This window comes from Colletotrichum abscissum (genome assembly GCF_030869225.1).
Source record: "Colletotrichum abscissum strain IMI 504890 chromosome Unknown Scaffold_20.1, whole genome shotgun sequence".
Classification (NCBI taxonomy): Eukaryota; Fungi; Ascomycota; class Sordariomycetes; order Glomerellales; family Glomerellaceae; genus Colletotrichum; species Colletotrichum abscissum.
The window spans coordinates 571483-593467 of NW_026850099.1; the positions used below are offsets into that span (position 1 = coordinate 571483).

General features: G+C 54.1%; 5 protein-coding genes across 5 annotated transcripts; 3 read left to right on the forward strand and 2 right to left on the reverse strand.

Annotated features, from left to right (window-relative positions):
* Nucleotides 1-467: 467 nt before the first annotated feature.
* Nucleotides 468-1097, reverse strand: CABS01_08797 (uncharacterized protein; the record flags this gene model as incomplete). The annotated part of the gene is made up of 3 exons (XM_060542155.1): nt 468-531; nt 616-974; nt 1071-1097. 3 exons carry the CDS (start codon nt 1095-1097, stop codon nt 468-470), a joined length of 450 nt encoding a protein of 149 aa, XP_060401045.1.
* Nucleotides 1098-4509: 3412 nt separating this feature from the next.
* CABS01_08798 (cytokinesis protein sepA) lies at nt 4510-9706 on the forward strand (the record flags this gene model as incomplete). The annotated part of the gene is made up of 2 exons (XM_060542156.1): nt 4510-8065; nt 8127-9706. 2 exons carry the CDS (start codon nt 4510-4512, stop codon nt 9704-9706), a joined length of 5136 nt encoding a protein of 1711 aa, XP_060401046.1.
* A 236-nt stretch (nt 9707-9942) lies between these two features.
* CABS01_08799 (uncharacterized protein) lies at nt 9943-10242 on the forward strand (the record flags this gene model as incomplete). Its single annotated transcript, XM_060542157.1, has 1 exon — nt 9943-10242. The coding sequence occupies one exon, from the start codon at nt 9943-9945 to the stop codon at nt 10240-10242; it is 300 nt and encodes a 99-aa protein (XP_060401047.1).
* Nucleotides 10243-12419: 2177 nt separating this feature from the next.
* On the forward strand, nt 12420-14615 carry CABS01_08800 (uncharacterized protein; the record flags this gene model as incomplete). Its single annotated transcript, XM_060542158.1, has 4 exons — nt 12420-12798; nt 12867-12966; nt 13030-13597; nt 13662-14615. The coding sequence occupies 4 exons, from the start codon at nt 12420-12422 to the stop codon at nt 14613-14615; spliced, it is 2001 nt and encodes a 666-aa protein (XP_060401048.1).
* An 889-nt stretch (nt 14616-15504) lies between these two features.
* CABS01_08801 (V-type ATPase) lies at nt 15505-20144 on the reverse strand (the record flags this gene model as incomplete). Its single annotated transcript, XM_060542159.1, has 14 exons — nt 15505-15561; nt 15620-17184; nt 17238-17322; nt 17375-17423; nt 17496-17517; nt 17579-17627; nt 17744-17960; nt 18667-18863; nt 18934-18968; nt 19029-19142; nt 19196-19790; nt 19877-19948; nt 20002-20022; nt 20094-20144. 14 exons carry the CDS (start codon nt 20142-20144, stop codon nt 15505-15507), a joined length of 3129 nt encoding a protein of 1042 aa, XP_060401049.1.
* Nucleotides 20145-21985: the final 1841 nt, after the last annotated feature.

Genomic DNA, 21985 nt, shown 5'->3' on the forward strand with positions numbered 1-21985 from the left:
TTGGCAGGCGGCATAAGGTTCAGCTGATGTTGATTTCAGCATTGAAATGAATGCAGTTTTAGCCACCCCTTATCGCCACTTGATTCCCACGTTTGCCGAATGCCTGCCTTAGTAATGCGGAACCAGAACTTGAACTTGGATGGGTGCGAAGTACGAGATCCGGGTCGCTTGACATGGCAGACTTTCCTGGAACAAGCGATTGCCGAGAGAGACATCGCGGGCTTAGCCTCTTGGTGACAGGCTGACTAGATCGGCCAACTCGGCCGAAGGCTTACCAGTTCGCGTGTCCATGTCCCTTCACCACCTACGTTGTATGCAGGCGGAAGAAAACGGGGTTTTATGCGGCAGCAAGGCATACGTATGATGGAAAGGCAAGGCGAATATTCAGCTGAGTGTCCTCGTGGCCGGTAACGAGGCTAGGCATCCGGTACATGGAAGCGAGGCTGAAGTGCGTATTAGATTGATGACTACCGCCTATTACCAGCTCCATCATCTTCATCGTCACTGTCATCTCTAAAGCCCTCTTCCAGGCTGGCACAGAGACACATGTGTTAGTTACGAGGCCAGGCGACAGAAAGAATAAAATACGGAGGCGGGGAGCATTGCTCGACTTACTCTCGGCTCAAGCGCCTCGTGCTGTCATGCCTGTCTCGCCGAGCATCTTCTGTCAGAGCTCTCCGGGTATCTTCACCAACCTCCCCAAGCTCCTCGCCATCTTCTGACGAATAACCGTCTTCGGAAGCGTCGGTCGCGATGACGAGTCGTTCATGAGCATTCCGCCGCCAGGTTGACGGGACCATCATCCTTGCAAACGCATTTTGCACGCGGTGTCGTAATGACACAGTCGAGGTCGATATGGTATCGAGAGGTAGATATTGGCTATAACGACTGCGCCATCTGCGCCAGAGCGGCAGGGCAACGTAGGTCGAAACGAGGAAAAGAATAAGCGAGATGATGGCAGGCACGATCAAGGTCTAGACATATGACGACAAAAGGTTAGCTCAGGAGATATATCGGGAGACAATCGCGGAGAGAGATAGAAGCTTGATTGCAGCAGGATGAAAGCGTACCTTGATGACTGACATCGTGGTGCCCATGGTGGGCCTGTGGGTGATGTCGCGTAGATATTTGTCGACCTTGCGTCCTTGTGGGAAAGAGTTCCCGGGATTACAATGTTGAGCTGAACGATGACAAGGCTACGATTATCAGCAAGCTTAGCTGAGAACTGCCGCCGGCGAGCGCGGACGAAGCCAGGCTAAAGCCAAAAGAGGCGGTCCTGTCAAGCTGTCTGCCCAGGTGGTGTTGACGTGACACGGAGCAAAGCAGCAGAGCAACCCAGTGGAGGCAATCAAGAAGCCACTTGGCCCCGGCCGGCGCCAGGCATGGCAGCTGGGTGCTCCATACCTACAAGTAGGTACGGATGGAGGACACAGGCTAACCTTGATGGGCCCACTACAAAAGCTGTCGATTGCGCGCATCCTGCTAGAAAGTGGTCGGACAAGTACCTTCCCTACCTTAGGTACCTTACCTGCCCGTACCTGACACTGACAGAGGCGCTTTCGATAGGTAGTTCCGTTCGCGAACGCCTTTTAGCATGCAGCGAGCGGATGTGTCGCGAGCGACTAGGTACTGGCTTTTACCATGATATCTCTTTGGGTGCGATACTGTCATATTTCTCCTTAGTACATATACATACCTACAGGCTACAGGAGTTGATGAGTTTTAATAATATGTATCCGTATTCTGTTCCTTACTTACCTAAGTTGGCAGGTGAGGTCCATTGTTCAAAAGGTCGAGTCGCAGGACTGACTTGAGCGCGGACTCCCCGGGACCCTTATCTGACATACTCAAACGAGAGCCCAAGATAAGACACCTCGAGAAATGGGACCATTCAGGACCACGGTGCCACTGTGGGATTGCCGTTGATGTTTCTATTCCTGCATCAACAAAGCAACGCTTAGTGAAAATGCCAGTCTCGTACGATATCGACAGGCAATCCGCAAACGAGCCTCAGGAGCAAATGCCCAAAGTTTGCTCTATTGCCCTGTTACCAGGTAGTGTAAGCAGACAGGTCGTCGTAATACGGGAATAGTCGAGGCTCCCGAGATTTTTGATCAAATATCGCTTACGGTGCTGGGCCCCAATGGTGGACCGCCCGGGACGATGCCTTGTCACCCCACCGCCACCTTTCCATGTGGAGGTACATGGTTCGAGAGGGCTCTCTGGCTCAAAACGGACAGACAGGGCAAGCATTGTAATTGGGCCTCAGGGTTCTTGTCGCCATCTTTAGCATCAGCACCACCGTAACGGAGGGTCTGCGGAAGGGTTAGGGGAGCCTGGGGACTCGGGGAGGGACCAGCCCGCCCATACTTTAGGAACCCGCCCAATGAGGGGGGTCCATTAGGCCTTTGCATGGACAGTCTAGAGATCCCTCGCAAGGAGAGGGCGAGTGTTGGCTCTTTTGGGCGTTTACAGACGGACGAATGCGAAGAAGAGATTGCAAGATGAGAGAAATCGACTACCATCTGAGGTGTGAAGGTACTCCAAGATCTCGCTCATGCGACTGGCTGAAGCGCCAAATGTGAATGAATGAACGTCGGCGATAAGGCAAGGTAGAGAACCTACCTAGGCAAGGCTTCAGTTCTCTCGCGATGCTGCTTGACGTATCGTTGGCGAATCCAGCACGAGACTTGCAGATGCCGATGGCGATCTTTGGCGCATTTGATTTGGCTCAACCCACGGACTTGGGTTACTCGTCGCCGGACTCTCCTCTCCCTCTTCGCGCCTTTCTGAACTCGTCCGAGTCCACGTCCCTCGGCCCTCGACCCCTGAAAGACGCAGCGGGATGCGGCGCCCCGTAGCATCGCATGCCAATACTAATTAGCCATTCTACCAGTGCGGTGTGCCATTGAATACGGATGCTGAACGGATCTTGAGCCTTCCACGAGCCCACTGACTGACTCCTTCGCACATCGAGTTGGAGACGGAGTACGGAGTACCTTACACAATATTATCGCGCATTTGAACTTCTCTCTCAAGTCAAGCGCGCCAACAGAACATCCCCACCGCCCAACGCCAGCGCCGCATGCGTTCGACTTTCCTCTCTATCTCTCGCACCTTCTCCATTCTGCGTCTCCGTCTGCATTGGTCTCTTTCTCTCTCTGCTCCCCTTCCATTCACGTAATCTTCTCGTATCCATCTCGTCCGGGCTACATCTCTAGCCGCGCCCGCACTCATTCCAGTCCACCTGTCACTACTGCAACGCTCTGGACTGGCCCGTACCTTAGCAGCCAAGACCTCGAGACTTGCAGTTCGCGCCGCTTCTCCTCCCATCCTCTTCTCCCTCCCACCCCAGAACGCTCAGGCAGTTTCCGCAGAAGAAATCGCAATTCTGCTGCCCTTAAAGTGTCAAGTCAATCGCGGCCCCTTGTCGAGCCCCGTTTCATCAGGGAACTCCGCACTTTGCAACGTCGTCTTCACAGTGACGAGACAACCCGCCGCCCAAAAGCAAACCTGCACGGCTACCACCTCATCCCATGCTGGAACTGCTGCCACTGTTACTGCTGGCTGCCGCTGGCCACTAAATTCGGTAGTCTATTTGCTCAACTGCCGCCTAGCCAACGCCCTGGATTGTCTGTTTAGCTACCTACCTACCTTACTTGAGCCTAGGCTGGTTTGTGGAGGAACCAGTTCTCGACGGAACGCGCGAGCGAGCACTATCTCAGCTCCTCGTTTCCCCTTCCCTCCTCTCCCCCTCACGTGGGAAACCTGGTCCACGGTCACAACATACACACAGCCAAAGGCTATCATCATCGTCAGCTCGTCAGACCCATCTGCAGTTCGTCAGCCTGCGAACCGGCCGTGGCAGACTTCGGATACTTGTCCCGGCTTTGCTTGATACCCGGCAACCCAACCACACACTCTTTGTGACGCACCACTTGCTTTTCGCGATTCTATTTTGTTCATATTCCTAAACCCCTGCTCCGTCCCACGGCGCTCGCTGCAACCTGCGCAACTTTTTCGGCCGCCTACCTATTGCCTTACGTCCCTTTACACAGAAACAATTCTGCTCGAGAAGGAGAATAAGTACCGACGGATTATTCTGCCTCTTTGCCTCTTTGTACTATACCACCATTGTCGCATTTCGAGGGTGACCAGAGAGAGGTATGTCGAGTGCCCCAGGGGACCCCCTCCTTTCAGTCCCTGGTCTCAAGTCCCAAACCTCTGTCTGCTTCGATCCAAACTTGGGCAGAAGACATGCTAAAACATAACCGATTCATGCAGACAGAGATTCCAACGCACCACATTGCAACTTGCTCTCCCAACCTGCCTCCGAAAGGCTCCACGTCCCTAGGCTAGAGGACTTCAATCATGCGACCGGCCTTGGCCATCCCTCTCGCCCGAACTACTACCCAGATCCGTCAGTTCTGAATCTGAAGAGACACCCAATCGATCGAGGTTTACGTGAGAGGGCCAGGTGTTTCACCTGCTCCCCGTTCTTCGACCGTCATGTCTTCCACCGACAAGTCGAGACAATCTTCAGGAGGAAAGTCTTTCTTCTCGCGAAGCAGGAAAGACAAACGCAACACCAGCGACGAAGGTCGCCATCTGGCCGATTACTCCGATACGGCCAGCGTACACTCGCGCGCATCTCGCCACCATCGCGACTCGTCCGTCGTTTCGATCGACCAATACCCCGAATCCGGCATGACTGCTGGCCCCATGACGAGTATCCCCTACGACAGCATACCCGATTCTCGATCACCAGTGCCCATCGAATACTTACCCAAAGGCGACCAAGCAGCGGTGCTTCGCCCGAGTCCTTCGCCGCATCATCTCAATAAAGTTACAAGCGACTTTCATCAGTATCCCACCTTCGACCCGTCCACAATGGCGGGGGGAGCGGGCTCACATGCGTCGGCGCAGCGTGCGACGCAGTCAAATATCACAATGGCCAGTACAGGCCGCCAGACGCAATACCAACAGTGGGGACCAGGGCCTGCTCGCGGAAGCACGGCGAGCACAATCAATGGGTCCCACAACCCCAGATACGATTCGTACATGACATCGGCGGGTCGTAGTTCCGCTGACCAAGCCAGCATATTCTCATCAGGTAATGGAGGCACCTATGACTTGGCAGCAAATCGCTCATCAAGACCAGCGCTGCCCAGTGCTTCTTCGCAGAGTTCCTATTCCTCGCACATGTCCTATAGGGACTCGACGCACCCTTCCTCGCACCGACTGACAAAGTTCCCCGGCATGGGGCCCACTGGACACGATGGGTTTCATTTCCCCCGGCCGGATAACGACGAAATCATCGGCCAGATGTTTCTGGCCTTGATGCAAAAACGAGGATGGCACAACCTACCCGAGCAGGCTCGCCGACAGATGGTCGCGTACGCGCCGGACAAGAAATGGACGCTTTTATACCAGGACCGATTGACCGAGTGGCAAGGAGAGCAGAAAAGGAGGCAAACAGCGAAACCGAATCAGTATGCGGCCCCAGAGATTCTGGTCAACTCGGACGAGGAGGGTTCACCAGAATGGTATGTCCGGCGCGTGATGGATAACAGCTTGGACACAAAGGGCTTGGGGAGTTTGGAGGTCAATCTCAGAACGCAACAGATTGGTTGGGTTAAGCGCTTCATCGAGTGTCAGGGGCAAGTCGCGTTGACCAACGTTCTCATGAAGATCAACCGCAAGACCGCAACGGGACCAGTACAAGATGGGAGATCAGACCGAAACTTCGACCGCGAATACGACATCATCAAGTGTCTCAAGGCCTTGATGAACAACAAGTTCGGCGCCGACGATGCTCTAGTCCACCAACAAGTCATTATCGCGTTAGCGACCTCCCTAACCTCCCAGCGCTTGACAACTCGCAAGTTGGTCAGCGAAGTGCTCACTTTCTTGTGTCACTGGGGCGATGGGGAAGGTCACCTCAAGGTTATCCAAGCTCTCGATTCCGTCAAGGCACAGCAAGGAGAGAATGGCCGCTTCGATGCTTGGATGCGGCTTGTTGAAGTCACAGTGGACGGGCGTGGAAAGATGGGCAGTATGGTCGGAGCCAGTGATGAGGTCCGGAGCGGTGGCATCGGCATGGAGAACCTGCTCATGGAATACGCCGTCGCGACGCTGATTCTTATCAACATGATTGTTGATGCGCCGGAGAAGGACCTGCAGCTGCGAATGCACATTCGCGCCCAGTTTACAGCATGCGGCATCAGGCGCATCCTGACCAAGATGGAGTCGTTCCAATACGACCTCATCGACAAGCAGATTGAGCGTTTCCGAACCAACGAGGCCATCGACTACGAGGATCTGCTGGAAAAGGAAAACAACAGCATTAAGGACAGCGTCGAAGGAGAAGTTAAAGACCTCAACGACCCTGTCCAGATTGTGGATGCCATCCAGCAGCGCCTGCGTGGGAGCAAGACGCAGGACTACTTTATCTCAGCGCTGCAGCATCTGCTGCTCATTCGTGACAATGATGGCGAAGAGCGACTGCGGATGTTCCAGCTGGTGGACTCAATGTTGAGCTATGTGGCCATGGATAGGCGTTTGCCCAACATGGACCTCAAGCAAAGTCTGAACTTCACTGTCCAGAGTCTGTTAGATAAGCTTCACACGGATTCAGAGGCTCGGCAAGCCCAAGATGAGGCACTCGAGGCACGCCAGGTTGCTGACGCTGCCATGGCGGAGAGAGATGAGATGAGGGAGAGGTTAGAGCTGGGCGCCGATGGACTAGTGGCAAAGCTCCAAAAGCAACTAGATGAGCAGGCGAGATTCATTGAAGCTCAAAGGCGGCAAGCCGAAGGCCTGAAAGCTGAGCTCGAGAACATTCAAACGCTGCGTCAGAAGGAAGCCCAACGGTACGAGCTCGAGACCCGAGAGCTTTACCTCATGCTTAGAGACGCACAAGACGTTGCTGCCTCTAATGCCGTTAAGGGCACCAACAAGCTTGGGGAAGAAGATCCGGCTCGGATGCAGGGCATTTTGGACCGTGACCGACTCATGGAGCGTCTTCAGATGCAGATCGAACGCCAAAAGACCCAATTCAAGCTGGAGGGTAGAGTGTGGGGAGATGCCGTCGGGCCATCTGATCGACTACGCGCTCTCCGCGAGGAGATGGACGACAGCACGATGGGGTCAGGACTTGGTACGCCGCCAAGAGACTTCACAAACAGTATGCTCGGAAGCGTCAACCGCAACACAAAGATCACCCGCAAGCCAGTCAACGGCCGTGGCGAACCTATGGAAGGTGATTTCCCCGATGGCGAAGATGTCGAGATGGACGAGGACGGAGTTGTCTATGAGAAGCCCCGGGTCGTTGAGATCCGCCGCCCCGTTATGGACCCCAACCAAAAAGCCGGTCTCTTTGGCGAGATGGCCGGCAAGGTCAAGAAATACGAGGGAAGCGATTCAGAAGACGCCGAGGGCGCAACCACTGGCCCTTCTCATCCCAGCCTCGAGTCCGGCTCTCCAATTACACCTGCCGATGGCGAACCTCCCAAGATCCAAATTACCGGGGCTGCCGCTCCCCCTCCTCCACCTCCCCCGCCGCCTATGCCCGGTCAAACCGGTGTTCCACCACCACCTCCTCCCCCGCCACCCCCGCCTCCGCCTATGCCGGGAATGCTGTCCCCGACTGGTGCTCCACCTCCGCCGCCTCCGCCACCGCCTCCGCCACCCCCCGGCGGTCTTCCGGGAATGCCACCACCTCCCCCTCCCCCATTGCCTGGCGCCATCTCAGGCCACTTCCTATCACAGGCAACACCCTTCGCCGGCGGGAATACTATCGGCTTGCCTATTGTTCGTCCAAAGAAGAAACTCAAGGCTCTTCATTGGGACAAGGTCGACTCTCACATGACTACGCATTGGGCTGCCCATGCTCCGTCTGCTGAGGAGCGCGAAGAGAAGTATCTCGAACTCAGCCGCAAGGGCATTTTGGACGAGGTTGAGAAGCTCTTCATGGCCAAGGAAATCAAGAGACTCGGAGTTGGTGGTGGCGCAAAGAAGGATGACAAGAAGCAAATCATCTCCGGCGACCTCCGCAAAGCTTTCGGTATGTTCCCTCCCTCTTCCCGCATTACTTTAAGCGACAGCAACTGACTGACGCTATCTAGAAATTGCCTTCGCCAAACTTTCTCAGGTTTCCGTTGAGAAAATCGTGCAGTCCATCATCCATTGTGACAAGGAGATCCTCGATAACTCGGTCGTCATGGACTTCTTGCGCAAGGATGATCTGTGTAATATTCCGGATAACACAGCGAAGCAGATGGCTCCGTACAGCAAGGATTGGACTGGCGCAAACCCCGACAAGGCCGAACGCGAACAGGACCCTGCCGAACTCACCAGACAGGATCAGATTTACCTGTTCACAGCCTTTGAACTGCATCATTACTGGAAGGCCCGTATGCGAGCTCTGGCCCTTACTAGGAGCTTCGAGCCCGACTTTGACGAGATCACGGAGAAGATGCGACAAGTCGTCGCCGTGTCCGAGTCTTTGCGAGACTCTGTGTCCCTCATGAACGTTCTCGGTCTCATTCTCGATATCGGAAACTACATGAACGACGCCAACAAGCAGGCCCGCGGTTTCAAGCTGAGCTCTCTTGCCCGTCTGGGCATGGTCAAGGATGACAAGAACGAATCTACGCTCGCTGATCTCGTCGAGCGAATCGTTCGTAATCAGTACCCCGAATGGGAAGACTTTTCGGAAGACATCAACGGTGTCGTGATGGCTCAAAAGATCAACATTGAGCAAGTTCAGCAAGACGCCAAACAATACATTGACACAGTGAAGAACGTTCAAATGTCTCTCGACGCCGGCAATCTCAGCGATTCCAAGAAGTTCCATCCCCAAGATCGCGTTAGTCAAATTGTCCAGAGAATCATGAAGGACGCGAGAAGAAAGGCCGAGGAGATGCAGCTGTACCTGGAGGAGATGATGAAGACATACAACGATATCATGGTCTTTTATGGCGAAGACCCCACCGACGAGAACGCCCGCAGAGACTTCTTTGCCAAGCTTGCCATGTTCATTATGGGCTGGAAGAAGTCCCGGGAGAAGAACGTTCAGCTCGAGGAGACGCGCAGGCGCAACGAGGCGTCTATGAAGCGGAAGCATGCACAACTCCAGGTATCAAATGCCAAGGTGGACGGAGCACCGCCCTCGCCATCAAGCGCAGGTGCCATGGACTCCTTGCTGGAGAAGCTGCGCGCTGCTGCGCCTCAGACACGAGACCAGAGAGATCGTCGTCGCAGGGCCAGACTCAAGGATCGTCATCAGGTACGAGTCGCATCTGGACAGAAAATCCCTGATCCAGACGAAATCCCCGAGGTCGAAGCCTCCATACAACAAGCGCCCAAGGAGGCGACTATTGACGAAGAAGGCAACCCCATCAGCCCGGGACTGTCGTCACCCAGAGAAGCTGGAGAGGACGACGTGGCCGATCGTGCGGCGTTGTTGCTACAAGGTATACGTGGAGGAGACGGGGCCGATGAGGCCGACCCGGAGAAGCGAGAGAGCTTACGGCGCTCGAGGAGGCAGACGGCCGAGGAAGAGAGGAGGATGAGAAGACGCAGGCGGGAAAAAGCAACATCCACAAACACTGCCGTCAGCGAAGGAGACACGACTGTGACGGAAGCGAAGGAGGAGGAGATACCCCCGACACCTTCGACCGAGAACACACCTGTAGAGCCATGAGCCCGGACCTCATGTGGGAAGAAAAAAGTCACCAGTCGGAGTCATATATACACAGAAAACTACGTAATGTTTACTACTTCGAAGAACACTAGCATTGAGGGGGGAAATACCCATCCCCACCTTACACAAGCTCAATCACACAGTACCTGCCATTTTGTCAGTTGGAGGGGAGGAAGGGAACTGAGGATTCGGGGTGGTTCCACCCTTTTTTTTCGATTGTGAATTATTCCCCCACGATGTATAGGAGGGCACGAAAGGAGTCGAGGCGCTTGCAAATCATTGGGGCGTCTTTGTACTGCATCGCTGCATCGCTGCGTTATTGCCGGTTTACGTGGTCACTTTGGCTCTTCCTTTTTCCAGGGTTCAAGACATTCAAGCATGAGGGAATGGAGAAGAATGCTGGGCTCCCGGCTGGTCTTCGGGTTTGGCATTCTGAAATTTTCTTTGGGGCTGTTGGTATTTCTGTTGCATGGGCGGGTTGTGGCGGCGGTGCATGCCATATGGCTCGGGTGAAGCTGTTGGAGGATGGGTTTTGAGGGGATTGGCTGTAGGGAAGAAGAAAGATGAACCGAAGATGAATATTATGTTCCAACGATGCGGATCTGAAGTAGTTGATCTGATGCCTGGGTTCCGCGTGATATATATGTGAACGCTCTTCTGTGGTATTACGTTCATCCTGAGTACGGTGATAGGTTAAAGACGCGAGAAATCTCGGCCCATACAAATGCACAATATCGAACACGTCTTGGTGGGTATTTGAAGTTGAAGATGTGACGGGCACTATGTCCTCTCGGGACCTACTCCTTCTTAATATGCTCCAGCTAGAAGCTATGAGTTACCTCAGGTAACGTGTGAGTGCCTACTCTAGGTAAGTGACTTGGATAGTCGAGTGTCCTCGTGAGACTCTGTGGTCCGCGCCTTCCCACTATTGCCTCTTGTCTTTCTGTCGTTACCGTTAGAAAGGTGTATATATACGATTGCTCTCTTCTGTCTTGACATGATTTCTCCAGGCTTGAATTGACTCAATATCAGCGGCCCACATCTCCTATTCGGCAGTGGCTTCTTTGCCGAAATACTGAATATGCTTTTTGGGCCCGCCTGGTATATCTACACCTACACGCGATGATACAGCCTAGCTACACCACTATCTACCTCTGGCTTTCGTCTGCGGATCATTCAGATGAGAATACAATGGGGTTGCTAAAGAAGGATGTAGGATAGTGGCTTGTTGACCGGCTTCTCTTCGCTAGAGACATAGCCTTTTAGTATCAGCTTTACTTCTTCTTCACCACCAGCGTGTGCTGAGCGAGATGCATCGACGTCCTGGGCACTTTCTCAAGAGGCATCCCTGTCTCGTACTTGGCTGCCATAAACGAGATCTTGAGGGCTTATACACGGGAAGAATCACACAGTAAACCAGCCAAAGTTCAAGCAATGGCAGGGAGAACAAACGCCTTATCAAATTCTACATAGAGAAACGGATATGTAGGTCAAGTATTCCAAAGTCATCAAGGTCAATGAAACTCAACGCGCAGAACGTAGAACTGCGGAACTTTGGTTAAAGGTGGGAAGGCATCTACGACTTACCTCAGCATATGAACCTTCCCCGAACTCCCCGACACCAGCTTCGACTGAGTTAAAAAAAAAACAGCGAGATGCAGTGCAAGGGGCATAAAATGATCAAATACCTTCACTTTAGCAAAAGGGTATCGTATCAAATGTCAAAAAATCGAAAAATGAAAGGGACGAGACTCGAACTCGCGCGGGTTGCCCCACCAGGAAACAGATGTTAAGCTGACCTTAACCTGGCGCCATAACCAACTCGGCCACCCTTCCAATGGATGAAACTTTCTGGGGTCTAACTTGTACTTGATGGTAGCCAATTACACAGCTGCAGAACAATAACTGTGATGCCCTGTCCTCAGTCAGGCCTAATGACGGATGCAAACACCGCAGTCACGAGCTACAGCAGGAAATACGGCGAGCCCTTCATCCGGAGAAATTTGGTCTCCATGGACCATACGATTTGGCATATTCTTCACCTAGGTGACAGCACATGCATCACCGGTCTCTGCACCATGAATCTCCAAGACTATCTAACCTGCAGTAGAGCAGCCCCCATTGCATTAAGGCTGAACGGCCGGCATGGTTGCCGGTGCTGCAGGTTGTCTTCCATTTCGCATTTAGCCGCGAACACGGATACAGGTCACCCTTCCCCTCCTCCGCATCGCCGTTAGTAGCACTCATTCATACGAGGGTATCCGTACTTTGTCGTAGCAGCCCCTCCCCCTCACGCTCCACCCCCACCGAACCCCAAACATTGAGCGGGGAGGAACCCCCAAGCAACAACCTGCTTTGACGATCTTGAAGGGGAGAGAAGAAGAACATTGGACAGAGCTCCCCCCGAAGACTGAAGTCGACCCCACCATCTTACCATCCCGCAAAGCTAGACCCGATGGTTCTGCGTCTACGCGGCACGGCGAAAGTCGCCCGACTGCTCGTGTATTTATGCTGGCCGGAGTAATTCTAACGCGAGGCTCGTTGCGTGGGATGCCGGGTTATGACCTCGATGCTCCCCCGCGTACATAGCTACTCATTATTCCGAACGCTTTCCTCTACTCTTACCTGACGTTCTCATCTCGTTCTCCTTGCTCTCTCTCTCTCTCACAAGGTGTCCCTCATTCTTAATCGATAATCACACCTCAAGCTCGTCATGGAGGACCCCAAAACCGGCCTCGTGCTGGGCTACAATGGCGCCCACCCCTTCTCCAAAGTAAACCTCACAGACAGGTCCTCCGTCCAAGAGCTCCTCCGTACCCTCCTCGACCCCCTCGAGCCCTTCTTCTCTCCCCAGAAAGCACGCGTCAGGGTCCCCGGCGCCACCGCCGTCCGCTTCGACCAGGCCGCCTCTGAGGTCGAGGGCATCCTCCGCCCCATCTGGGGCCTCGCGGCCCTCCTGGCCGGCGGGGGAGAGTATCGCGGCACCGAGTGGTGGATCCAGGGCATCAAAGCTGGTACCGACCCCGAGAACCCAGAGTACTGGGGGTTTCCCCGGGATAATGACCAGCGCATGGTTGAGATGTGCCCTTTTGGTATGTTTGATTTACCTTGCACGAGTGAATATGCCGGCCACTTCGCAGAGGCTGACTAGATATGATAGGCTTCACTCTCGCCGTAGCACCAACGATCTGGGAAAGTCTATCCGAAAAGGAGCGTGTAAATGTCGAGAACTGGCTAGGCAACTCAATCAACGAGAAGAAGTAAATATGCAGTCATATCCCCGTTCAAAATTACACCACTAACACTTACACCCTCTCTAAAAGCATGCCGAACACAAACTGGCTCTGGTTCCGCGTCTTCGCCAACCTAGGTCTCAAGAAGAACGGCGGTAAATTCTCACAGGCGCGCCTCGACGCAGACATCAAGCACCTCGACACCTTTTACCGCGCCGGCGGCTGGTCCAACGACGGGCCGGAGGGCATCCACCAGATGGACTACTACTCCTCCAGCTTCGCCATCCAGTTCCTCCAGCTCCTCTACGCCAAGATCGCCGGCGACGACGAGCCCGAGCGCGCCGCTGAGTTCCGCAAGAGGGCGCAGCTGGTCGCCCTCGACCTCGCGCACTATTTTGACGAACAAGGGCGCGCCATCCCCTTTGGCCGCAGCGTCGGCTACCGCTTCGCCATGGTCTCGTTCTGGGGCGCCCTCGCGTACGCCGGCGTCGAGCTGCCGAAGCCCCTGACGTGGGGTATGGTCAAGGGCATTGTGATGCGTCACCTGCGCTGGTGGCAGACGCAGCACGACATGTGGAGCCCGAGCGGGACGTTGACGGTTGGGTACTCGTACCCAAACATGTACATGGCCGAGAACTACAACAGTCCCGGAAGTCCTGTGAGTTTTTGCGCCTGTATAAACCACCTTTACAAGTTTATAGCCGACTGATATCCCCTGCCAGTACTGGGCCTGCCTAGCCTTCATCTGCCTCGCAGTCCCCGAAGACCACCCCTTCTGGACATCAAAGGAAGAACAAGCCTGGGATGTGATCCCCAAGCTCAAGCCCCTCTCCCAGCCAGGCCACATTATGAGCAACATTGGCGGACACTGCATGCTCCTCTCCTCCGGCCAGGCCTGCAGCTACCCGATGAAAGGCACCCACGCCAAATACGGCGCCTTCGCCTACTCAAGCGCCTACGGCTACTCCGTACCCCCGGGCCTCTTCTCCCTCGAGCAGTACGCCCTCGCCTCACAGCTCGGCCTCTCGGACGACGGCGGCGAGTACTGGAAGACGCGCCGGCTCTCACAGTACGCCGGCATCGAGTCCAGAGACGGCAGCGGGCCGGTCCTCGTCTCCGTGTGGAAGCCCTTCTCTGACGTCGAGATCAAGACCATCCTCGTGCCCCCTGCCGACGCCACACCCAACTGGCACCTGCGCATCCACCACATCAAAGCCGGCCGCGACGTCATGACCGCCGACGGCTCCTTTGCCATTGCCAACGAGAACTCGACAGACGGGCGGTACCTCGACCTCTACGACGTAGCCAAGGGCGAGGGCACATCTCCCAAAATCATTGGCAACTACGACACAAACACGCCCGAAGGGCTCGCAAGAGGCCAAGACGGTTCCTTTGCCGTGTCCAAGGGCGCCGTGGGCATAAAAGCCCTGGAAGGCGAACGCATCGAGCGGACGGCGAACCTCGTCAACGCCGACCCCAACTCCAACCTCGTCGAGAGCCGCACCACCATCCCGACGCTCCAGCACACCATCAAGAAGGGCGAGACGGTTTGGTACGTTACGGGCATCTACGCCAAGCCGAGTAGTGAAGGCGTCTCAAGGCAGAGCTACCTCGACGGCTGGGAGCATCCGCCTGCGATCCCAGCATGGCTCCAGGAAGAGATGAGTAAATCATGAAAGGGGGGATTAAATTTTCGTGGGTCAATGTAAACAGTCTAATGTGCGTATGAATATTCAGCAGGGAAAAAGAAAAAAAGAGTTCACCACCGGTGTGGCTACATCTCTTGGTGCACTTGCTGGGAATCGAACTCGAACTCGGAGCCTGTCGTCGAGTAGGCTATGGGCGTAATTTGATTGTTGACCGTAAACCACTCCACCACCCAGCCAGTTTGACCTGACCCGTCGACCTAGACGGGCGCCTGCTGGCTGGTGACAGGAATGGGACTGTTGGGACCTATATGGGCTTTCTCTCTTGTCCGTGTAGTATTCATCCGAAAGGCAGGAGCAGTCACCAGATCCACCTTTACCAATGTCGTAGATATAGACAGAGATTTGGGACGATGAGATGGGAAAGTTCGTAATCTTACTTGCGCAGGTGCTTTGTGTACTCATGCAGCCAAATCATTCGAACCTAATTCGATCATGCTGTCTGGCTATCTAGCCTACGTCCTTAAGAAATGTGCGTATGTATGAGTCGGCCTGTTTCCTAGACAGCATCGGGTACGGCGATATCGCCCGGTAGACTAACGGTAAAGATGAGCTCCAGGGCTTCAAGCACAGAGCTCTGTTGTTATTGTAGAGTTGGACGTAGCTGACCAGGCACCTCCAAATGCCTCGATATACATCTTCACCCACGCGGTATGCCGGTCTCACTTCCAACCGTAAAGCGCACTTCGGCTATAGTAACGTTCATTTACAGATAGGATATACTAGCCGAGACTACGAAACAAGGAACTACCATGCATGATGCGTCTTCGCCCTAGACTTATCTATTGAAACCAGAGACATCCCCTCACGGTGCAAGGAATGCAGACTAAACAGGACAATACTCAATGCTTAAACGCAATTACTCGTCAACAACAGAGGCAAACTTGTCCAGCATCTGCTGCTGAATATCCTCGTACTATTCCAATTGAGTCAGCAAATAGACAACGACCGGTCGTATTATCACGTAGACTCACCTTCTTCTCGATAGCCTCCTGGCCCTCGGAGGGAACCTCGAACTTGAGTTGACGCAGCTTGGCCTGCAAATCACCGGTGGCCTCACGGACCTTGGCCCAGCTCTGGCCTTGAGCAATGGCCTTTTGTGCCTCGTCGTGGAAGCCAACCATAAGCTTCATCATCCACTCCGTCTTCCACAGCGGGCAGAACTGGTCATAGTCTGAGTAACCGTTTTGCTGCAGGAAATCTTCCTTCAGAAGCGCGGCGATATCCAGAGTGATTTTGTCGGGGTCAGACAGCGCACTCTTTCCGACCAGCTGCACGACCTGGTCAAGCTCCTCAGAGTCGGACAAGAGCTGTCTGATGCGGTCACGGAGACGGGGAAAGTCGGGGTAATCCTTCTCATACCACTTGTCGAGAACCATGGTGTACTTGGAGTAACTGAGCGAGGTGTTGATGGAGGGGAAGTGCTTGCGCTGCGCGAGCTTCTTGTCGAGACCCCAGAAGACCTGTACGATACCGAGAGTTGAAGTAGTGACGGGATCGGAGAAATCACCACCAGGGGGGCTGACGGCACCGACGATGCTGACACTGCCGTTTCGCTCAGGTGAACCGAGAGACACGACGCGACCGGCACGCTCGTAGAAAGAGGCAAGCTTGGCACCGAGGTAGGCAGGGAAACCTTGATCAGCAGGCATTTCTCCCAAACGACCAGAAATTTCACGAAGAGCCTCAGCCCAACGCGAGGAGGAGTCAGCCATCATGGCAACGTCGAGACCTTGGTCACGGAAGTACTCGGCGACTGTGATACCGGTGTAAATAGAGGCCTCACGAGCAGCGACGGGCATGTTGGAGGTGTTGGCGATGAGGGTGGTACGCTTCATGATGGGCTCCTTGCGACCGTCAACGTCAATGGTAAGCTCGGGGAAATCCTTCAAGACTTCGGCCATCTCGTTTCCGCGCTCACCACAGCCGACATAGACGATGACATCGGAGTTGGAGAACTTGGACACAGACTGACTAATGACAGTCTTGCCACAGCCGAAAGCACCAGGAATGGCGACGGTACCACCCTGGACACTGGGGAAAAGGGCGTCTAGCACTCTCTGACCGACGATGAAGGGCTCGTTCGCCTGGAGCTTCTCGGTGGTAGGGCGGGGAACTCGCACAGGCCAAGTCTGCATCATGGGGTACTCGGTCTTCTTTCCATCGAACTCGACCTCGAGCAGGGGCTCGGCGACGGTGTATTGTCCCTTGCTGGCGATCTTGGTGATCGTACCGCGGGCGCGAGGAGGGAGCAAGATTCGGTGGACGGAAATGAACGAGTTCTCGTTGACGGTACCCCAGACGTCGCCGCCTGAAATGTGGTCGCCGACCTTTGCGGTGGGTTCGAAATCCCACTTCTTATTACGGTCGAGGGCAGGGACGGCGATACCGCGGGGAATGTAAATGGTCTTCGACATTTCGCTGATCTTCTCGAGAGGTCTTTGGATACCATCGTAAATACCGTTGAGCAGACCGGGGCCGAGCTCGACGGAGAGGGGCTTTCCGGTGCGGTAGACGGGGTCACCGACAGTGACACCAGCTGCGCATTGCATTAGATTCGGAGAGGGATGAGATCGGGAGTCGGAAACGTACCAGTCTCCTCGTAGACCTGGATGGTTGCTTGGTCGCCGTTGATTCGAATGACTTCACCGACTAGGTTATCGTGACTGACTCTAACCTGCGAATATGTTAGACACCATCCCACACGTTTCACGAGCACCTCAACCTACCAACTCGTACATAGCAACACCAATCATGTCCTCGGCAACAATGACGGGTCTATCTGCATGATTAGTCGTCGCGCGCGACAGATTGAGGGGCCGAGTCGAGTCGGGGGAGCTTCAAACGAACCCTGAGACGGAGAAGATCTTGCCTGCACGATACGGTCAGTCAATGGCATCATCAAGATGCATCAGAGAGTATCAAGAGCTTACCATGTCCGAGATCCTCCTCCTGCTCGACCTTGGTTTCTTTCTTCTGCTTCTGTAGGGGTTGGCGTCCGAGGTCAGCAACCAGCAATCGAGGTCGGTGGGGCTGGCATATGCCGCATAACAGACGCGGCGATGGCGACAACGGGGCGTTGGGATCGGGGTGCTTACAGGAGGCATGCTGGGCGGTTCGACGCGAGCAGGGCTCGGCTCGTGTAGCGTCGTCACAAAGGGAGAGTCGATGGAGGATGTAGGAGGGTCGGCGGTTGAGGGGAAGGGCGGGCTAGATGAATGTCGTCGAGGTGTTGTTAGAGGTTGAGCAGAAGCTATCTCCAGAGCTTCGACGTCACTGTAATCCATGTGTTGCAGACGACGGCCCAGCTCCTGACTGGACAGTTAGCATCACGTGACTGCATTGGCCAGGCGCCCGGCGCTAGGCGAGGTACCTTGCAGGAGCCCGATTACTGATAGTGAACCCGAGAGCACTTTACAGCATATGCATTTGTTAAGGATTCCTTTGTTGTACTTAATGAGCTGCTCCTAGCTTATCTGTTGTTTAATGCGCCCCATCTACTTCGAGCCCGACTAATTTGACTGTGTCGTCTGGCTGAATTGACCGTGTACTGCTACCAGCTAGGCTTACGAGATGCTACTACCATCAGTACTGCCGCCATCTTAACTAAGCTATTGTCGAAATACTTATAATATTGCTAGTCAGGTGAAATGGGGGACCTTGAAATCGAAATATGCTGGAATGTCGGACGATCCCTTCGTACAAACGTCTTTCTAGATCTTTGCAAGTACTGGTGATAGTAGCTGCGGCTACGGTAATAGTGGTAGGCCTAGTTAGCCGTGATACATAAGGCAGCCAATACAGCCAAACTGCGCAGTCAAGTAAACTTCATTTTTTTATTTCCTCGACAGTGATGTAAGCTCGTCTCGTCTCAACCACTGTTCTGTCAACCACTGCTTTTCTCGACACATTTCGCTTTTCCAGCTACTATTTTCTTTAGTTTCTTCCACCCTCTCCCCGATTTTCCCGTTTCCTTTGTCAACCTCCCTCTCAGTTTTCCTTTCTGCAAGCGACATTTCACGCCTTGAGAATCTTGGACAGCTCAGCAACGATGAGATCTCCTGCCTCGGCGGTGCTCGTGTTGCCGCCCATATCCTTGGTTCTCAACCCGGCATCGATGGCGACGCGAACCGCGTCCTCGACGAGCTTGGCCTCGTGGCCGAGGTTCAGAGAGTACCGGAACATCATGGCCACGGAAAGGATGGTGCCAATGGGGTTCTGGAAACGATGTCAGCTGTGTAATTGCAGAAAATGGATGGGAATCGCCCAAAATGGGGCCCTGACATACCACAATACCCTTGCCTGAAATGTCCGGCGCGCTCCCTGTTATCTGCGTTAGCGACTGATGTCTCTATGAGGGCTTGAAAAAGAATTCAGGCTTACCGTGAATAGGTTCGCAAATAGAAGGCACTGCGGTGCCCACTCCGCAGAGACTTGCGCTGGGGAGGAGTCCTATGCTTCCAGTGATGGCGCTCGCCTCGTCGCTAAGGATATCGCCTATGAATTCATCAGCTACACCGCCTTCGAGGTGGGCGAGGAGCCTTGCTCACCAGCCAAGTTAGGCGCCAACAGGACGCCATTCAGATGCGTCGGGTTCTTGACCATGATCATGGCGGCGCTGTCGATAAGCTGGTGCTCAACCTTGAGATCAGGGAACTCGTTCTTGTAGACCTCATCGACGACAGTACGCCAGAGTCTGCTCGTCGCCAGCACGTTTGCCTTGTCGAGCGAGATAACCCGCGAATCTCCCCTTTTCCTGGCCAGGATACCGCCCAAGCGCGCGATACGCTCAATCTCCGGTTTCGTGTAAACGGTAGTGTCGAACGCATTGGTTCCATCGTACTCCTTTCGCTCTCCGAAATACAGGCCCGAAGTCAACTCGCGAACGATAATCATGTCGGTGCCGCGGCAGACGGACGCCTTCAGGGGGGAGGACTCGACGAGGGCGTCGGACGCGAAGAAGCAGGGACGGAGGTTGCCGTAGGCGCACATCTCACTGCGCAGCTTCAGGAGACCCTGCTCCGGGCGGACGGCGCCGGTGCCCCATTCGGGGCCACCGATGGCGCCGAGAAGCACGGCATCGGCGGCTTTGGCGGCAGCGAGGGCCTCGTCGGTGAGGGGGGAGCCGGTCTGGTCGATGGAGCACTGGGGAGAAACGCCGAGATTAGCACTAAGTTTCTCTCGTGGATGTTCTCTGGGCCCGTGTGATCCGTCATCGGGGGATGACTTACCCCTCCAAGCAGGTGGTCCTGCAGATTGAACTTGCCAGCAGTCGGACTCAGCTTCTCGACTGTCTTGATGACCTGTATCCTGCGTCAGACGAGCTCAATTCAAGTCGCAATAACCGGCCTCGTACCTTGATTGCCTCAGCAATGACCTGTTGTATAACTAAAGTCAGCCTCTCTCCTATCAGAGCCAAGAGTGGGAAAGCCCCGGGGTGTCAGTCACCTCTGGGCCGCAGTGGTCGCCCGCAAAGACAACAATGTTGTGTTCCGCCATGTTTGCAATACTTTTATGAATGAGGGGTATCGTAGGAGGGGTAATTGGAAGAGAATGTGAGGTAACTGAAGAAAGTTCGACGAGATATATAGCTGAGCGAAGTCGGGGACGAGTTATTCGTCCGGAATGGCCTGCTTTCGCTGGCAAATGTAAGTAGTGCCCCGCCCTGCTAAGTGCCCTGGAGAACCCTCCCCTCAACCCCACACCCCACCTGCCGAGATCGGGGGAAGCTTCGGCCTGCTCCAGGGCCCGATAGCCTTCTCGGCTTGTTCCCTTGCTGATCTGAGCATCAACTCAGGTAAGGAACATTGGCCTTTGCCGAGTTGTCGATAACGCTGCCAGCACACTTTACCAATTGTTCGCTACCTTAGGCTTTGAGACCGCTGCTCTTCACCACGGCAAGCGCGGACCTTACATGTAGACCAGATGCTTTTCGTGTCGAATTGAAATGAACCCGAGTAACGCGCTTGAGACGTTTGACCTCCAGACAAGTAACCATGATCAGATAAGTATGCGAGAACAAACGTTGCACATCCTAGCTTCGTCGGCTTTTGTACTCAGGGCTCGAGGGCCCTCACTTTCAAAGAACCTTTCGAGCAGCCAAACTACCAGAGATAAGCGGTTTCCATCGACATTGCCAATCATCTTTCCATCATGATGGGGAGTGCCAATCGGCGACGAGACAGCCGGCGGATTTGGCGTTGATACTGGAGGCCAACTGTCACCGGCGCCATCTTGCTTTCCATAAACAAGCAAGTCAACCAGTCACGGCCACACCCAAAGCCGAGGATGGAATGCGACTTGCATACACTTTATAATCCAGGATCTCTTGTCACGTCTCTGGCCGTACACAATGCTTGGGAGTATATCCTCTTTCCGTGGCGTTCTTGAAATGGCCCATAATAGTATGTTTTTCGCTCTCGGAAAATGGTTTAACACGAGTTCGGTTCAACACGGAGCGGCAGGCCAGTAGTCGTCAAGCAAAGTTCCACCGGCCACTTTGGGTTGCTACGAGCCTGAGGGAGCTGCACTGCCACGACCAGGATAGCTAGCTACTTCTAAGACACAGCTTGTTCTCCGCACCGTTGGCCCCGAGACGGCACCTATCGCAGGCATCCCTTGCTTGGATATCACCTTTGCGAACTCGTTCACCGCGTACGCAATTGCACAACTTGACATACTTCTTCAAGCTCATGTTCCTATTTCTCTAGAGCACACAAGAGGAGATGCCATTTTATAGATGCAAAAAACAGACTGCAATGGTTAGATAGGTAGGCAATGGACGACTTCTGAAGTGAAGTCATTTACAACATAAGGTATTACATGGTGAGGCACCATCATCACTTGGACTAAACGGATTGACCATCGAATCATAAACATTTAACACTAAGTCTAACTAACTACGTCTAAGCAAGTCATTCCTGAAGCTGCAACTCCCGTATCGTCACCATGTCGCAAGTAGACAAGGCCTGAGAGTTTCTTAACAACAAGGTCCGACAGTATCGTACGCCAATGTTTTGATCCCATCCCAAAGCACGAAAACTTTACGTTCGTACATTCATTAGTATCGTCATTATGCCATTGCCAATATCCAACAGGTCATTCATCATGAAATGACTGCCATACGGCGCACCCAGACATACGTCGATATGAGCTCCTTTCACGGCAGCTCTGATTATCCATGCACGTCCTTCTTGACTTGCCGATATCTGAACAGCATCATCGCTGCTCACTTCCTCCCCACAACCCTCCCGAGGCTCTGCTCTGGCCTCCAGTGGATATTCTATGTTCAGCGGAGAAAACCTGTCCGCTCATCTCATCTGGCCGCTTTGTGCAGTTCG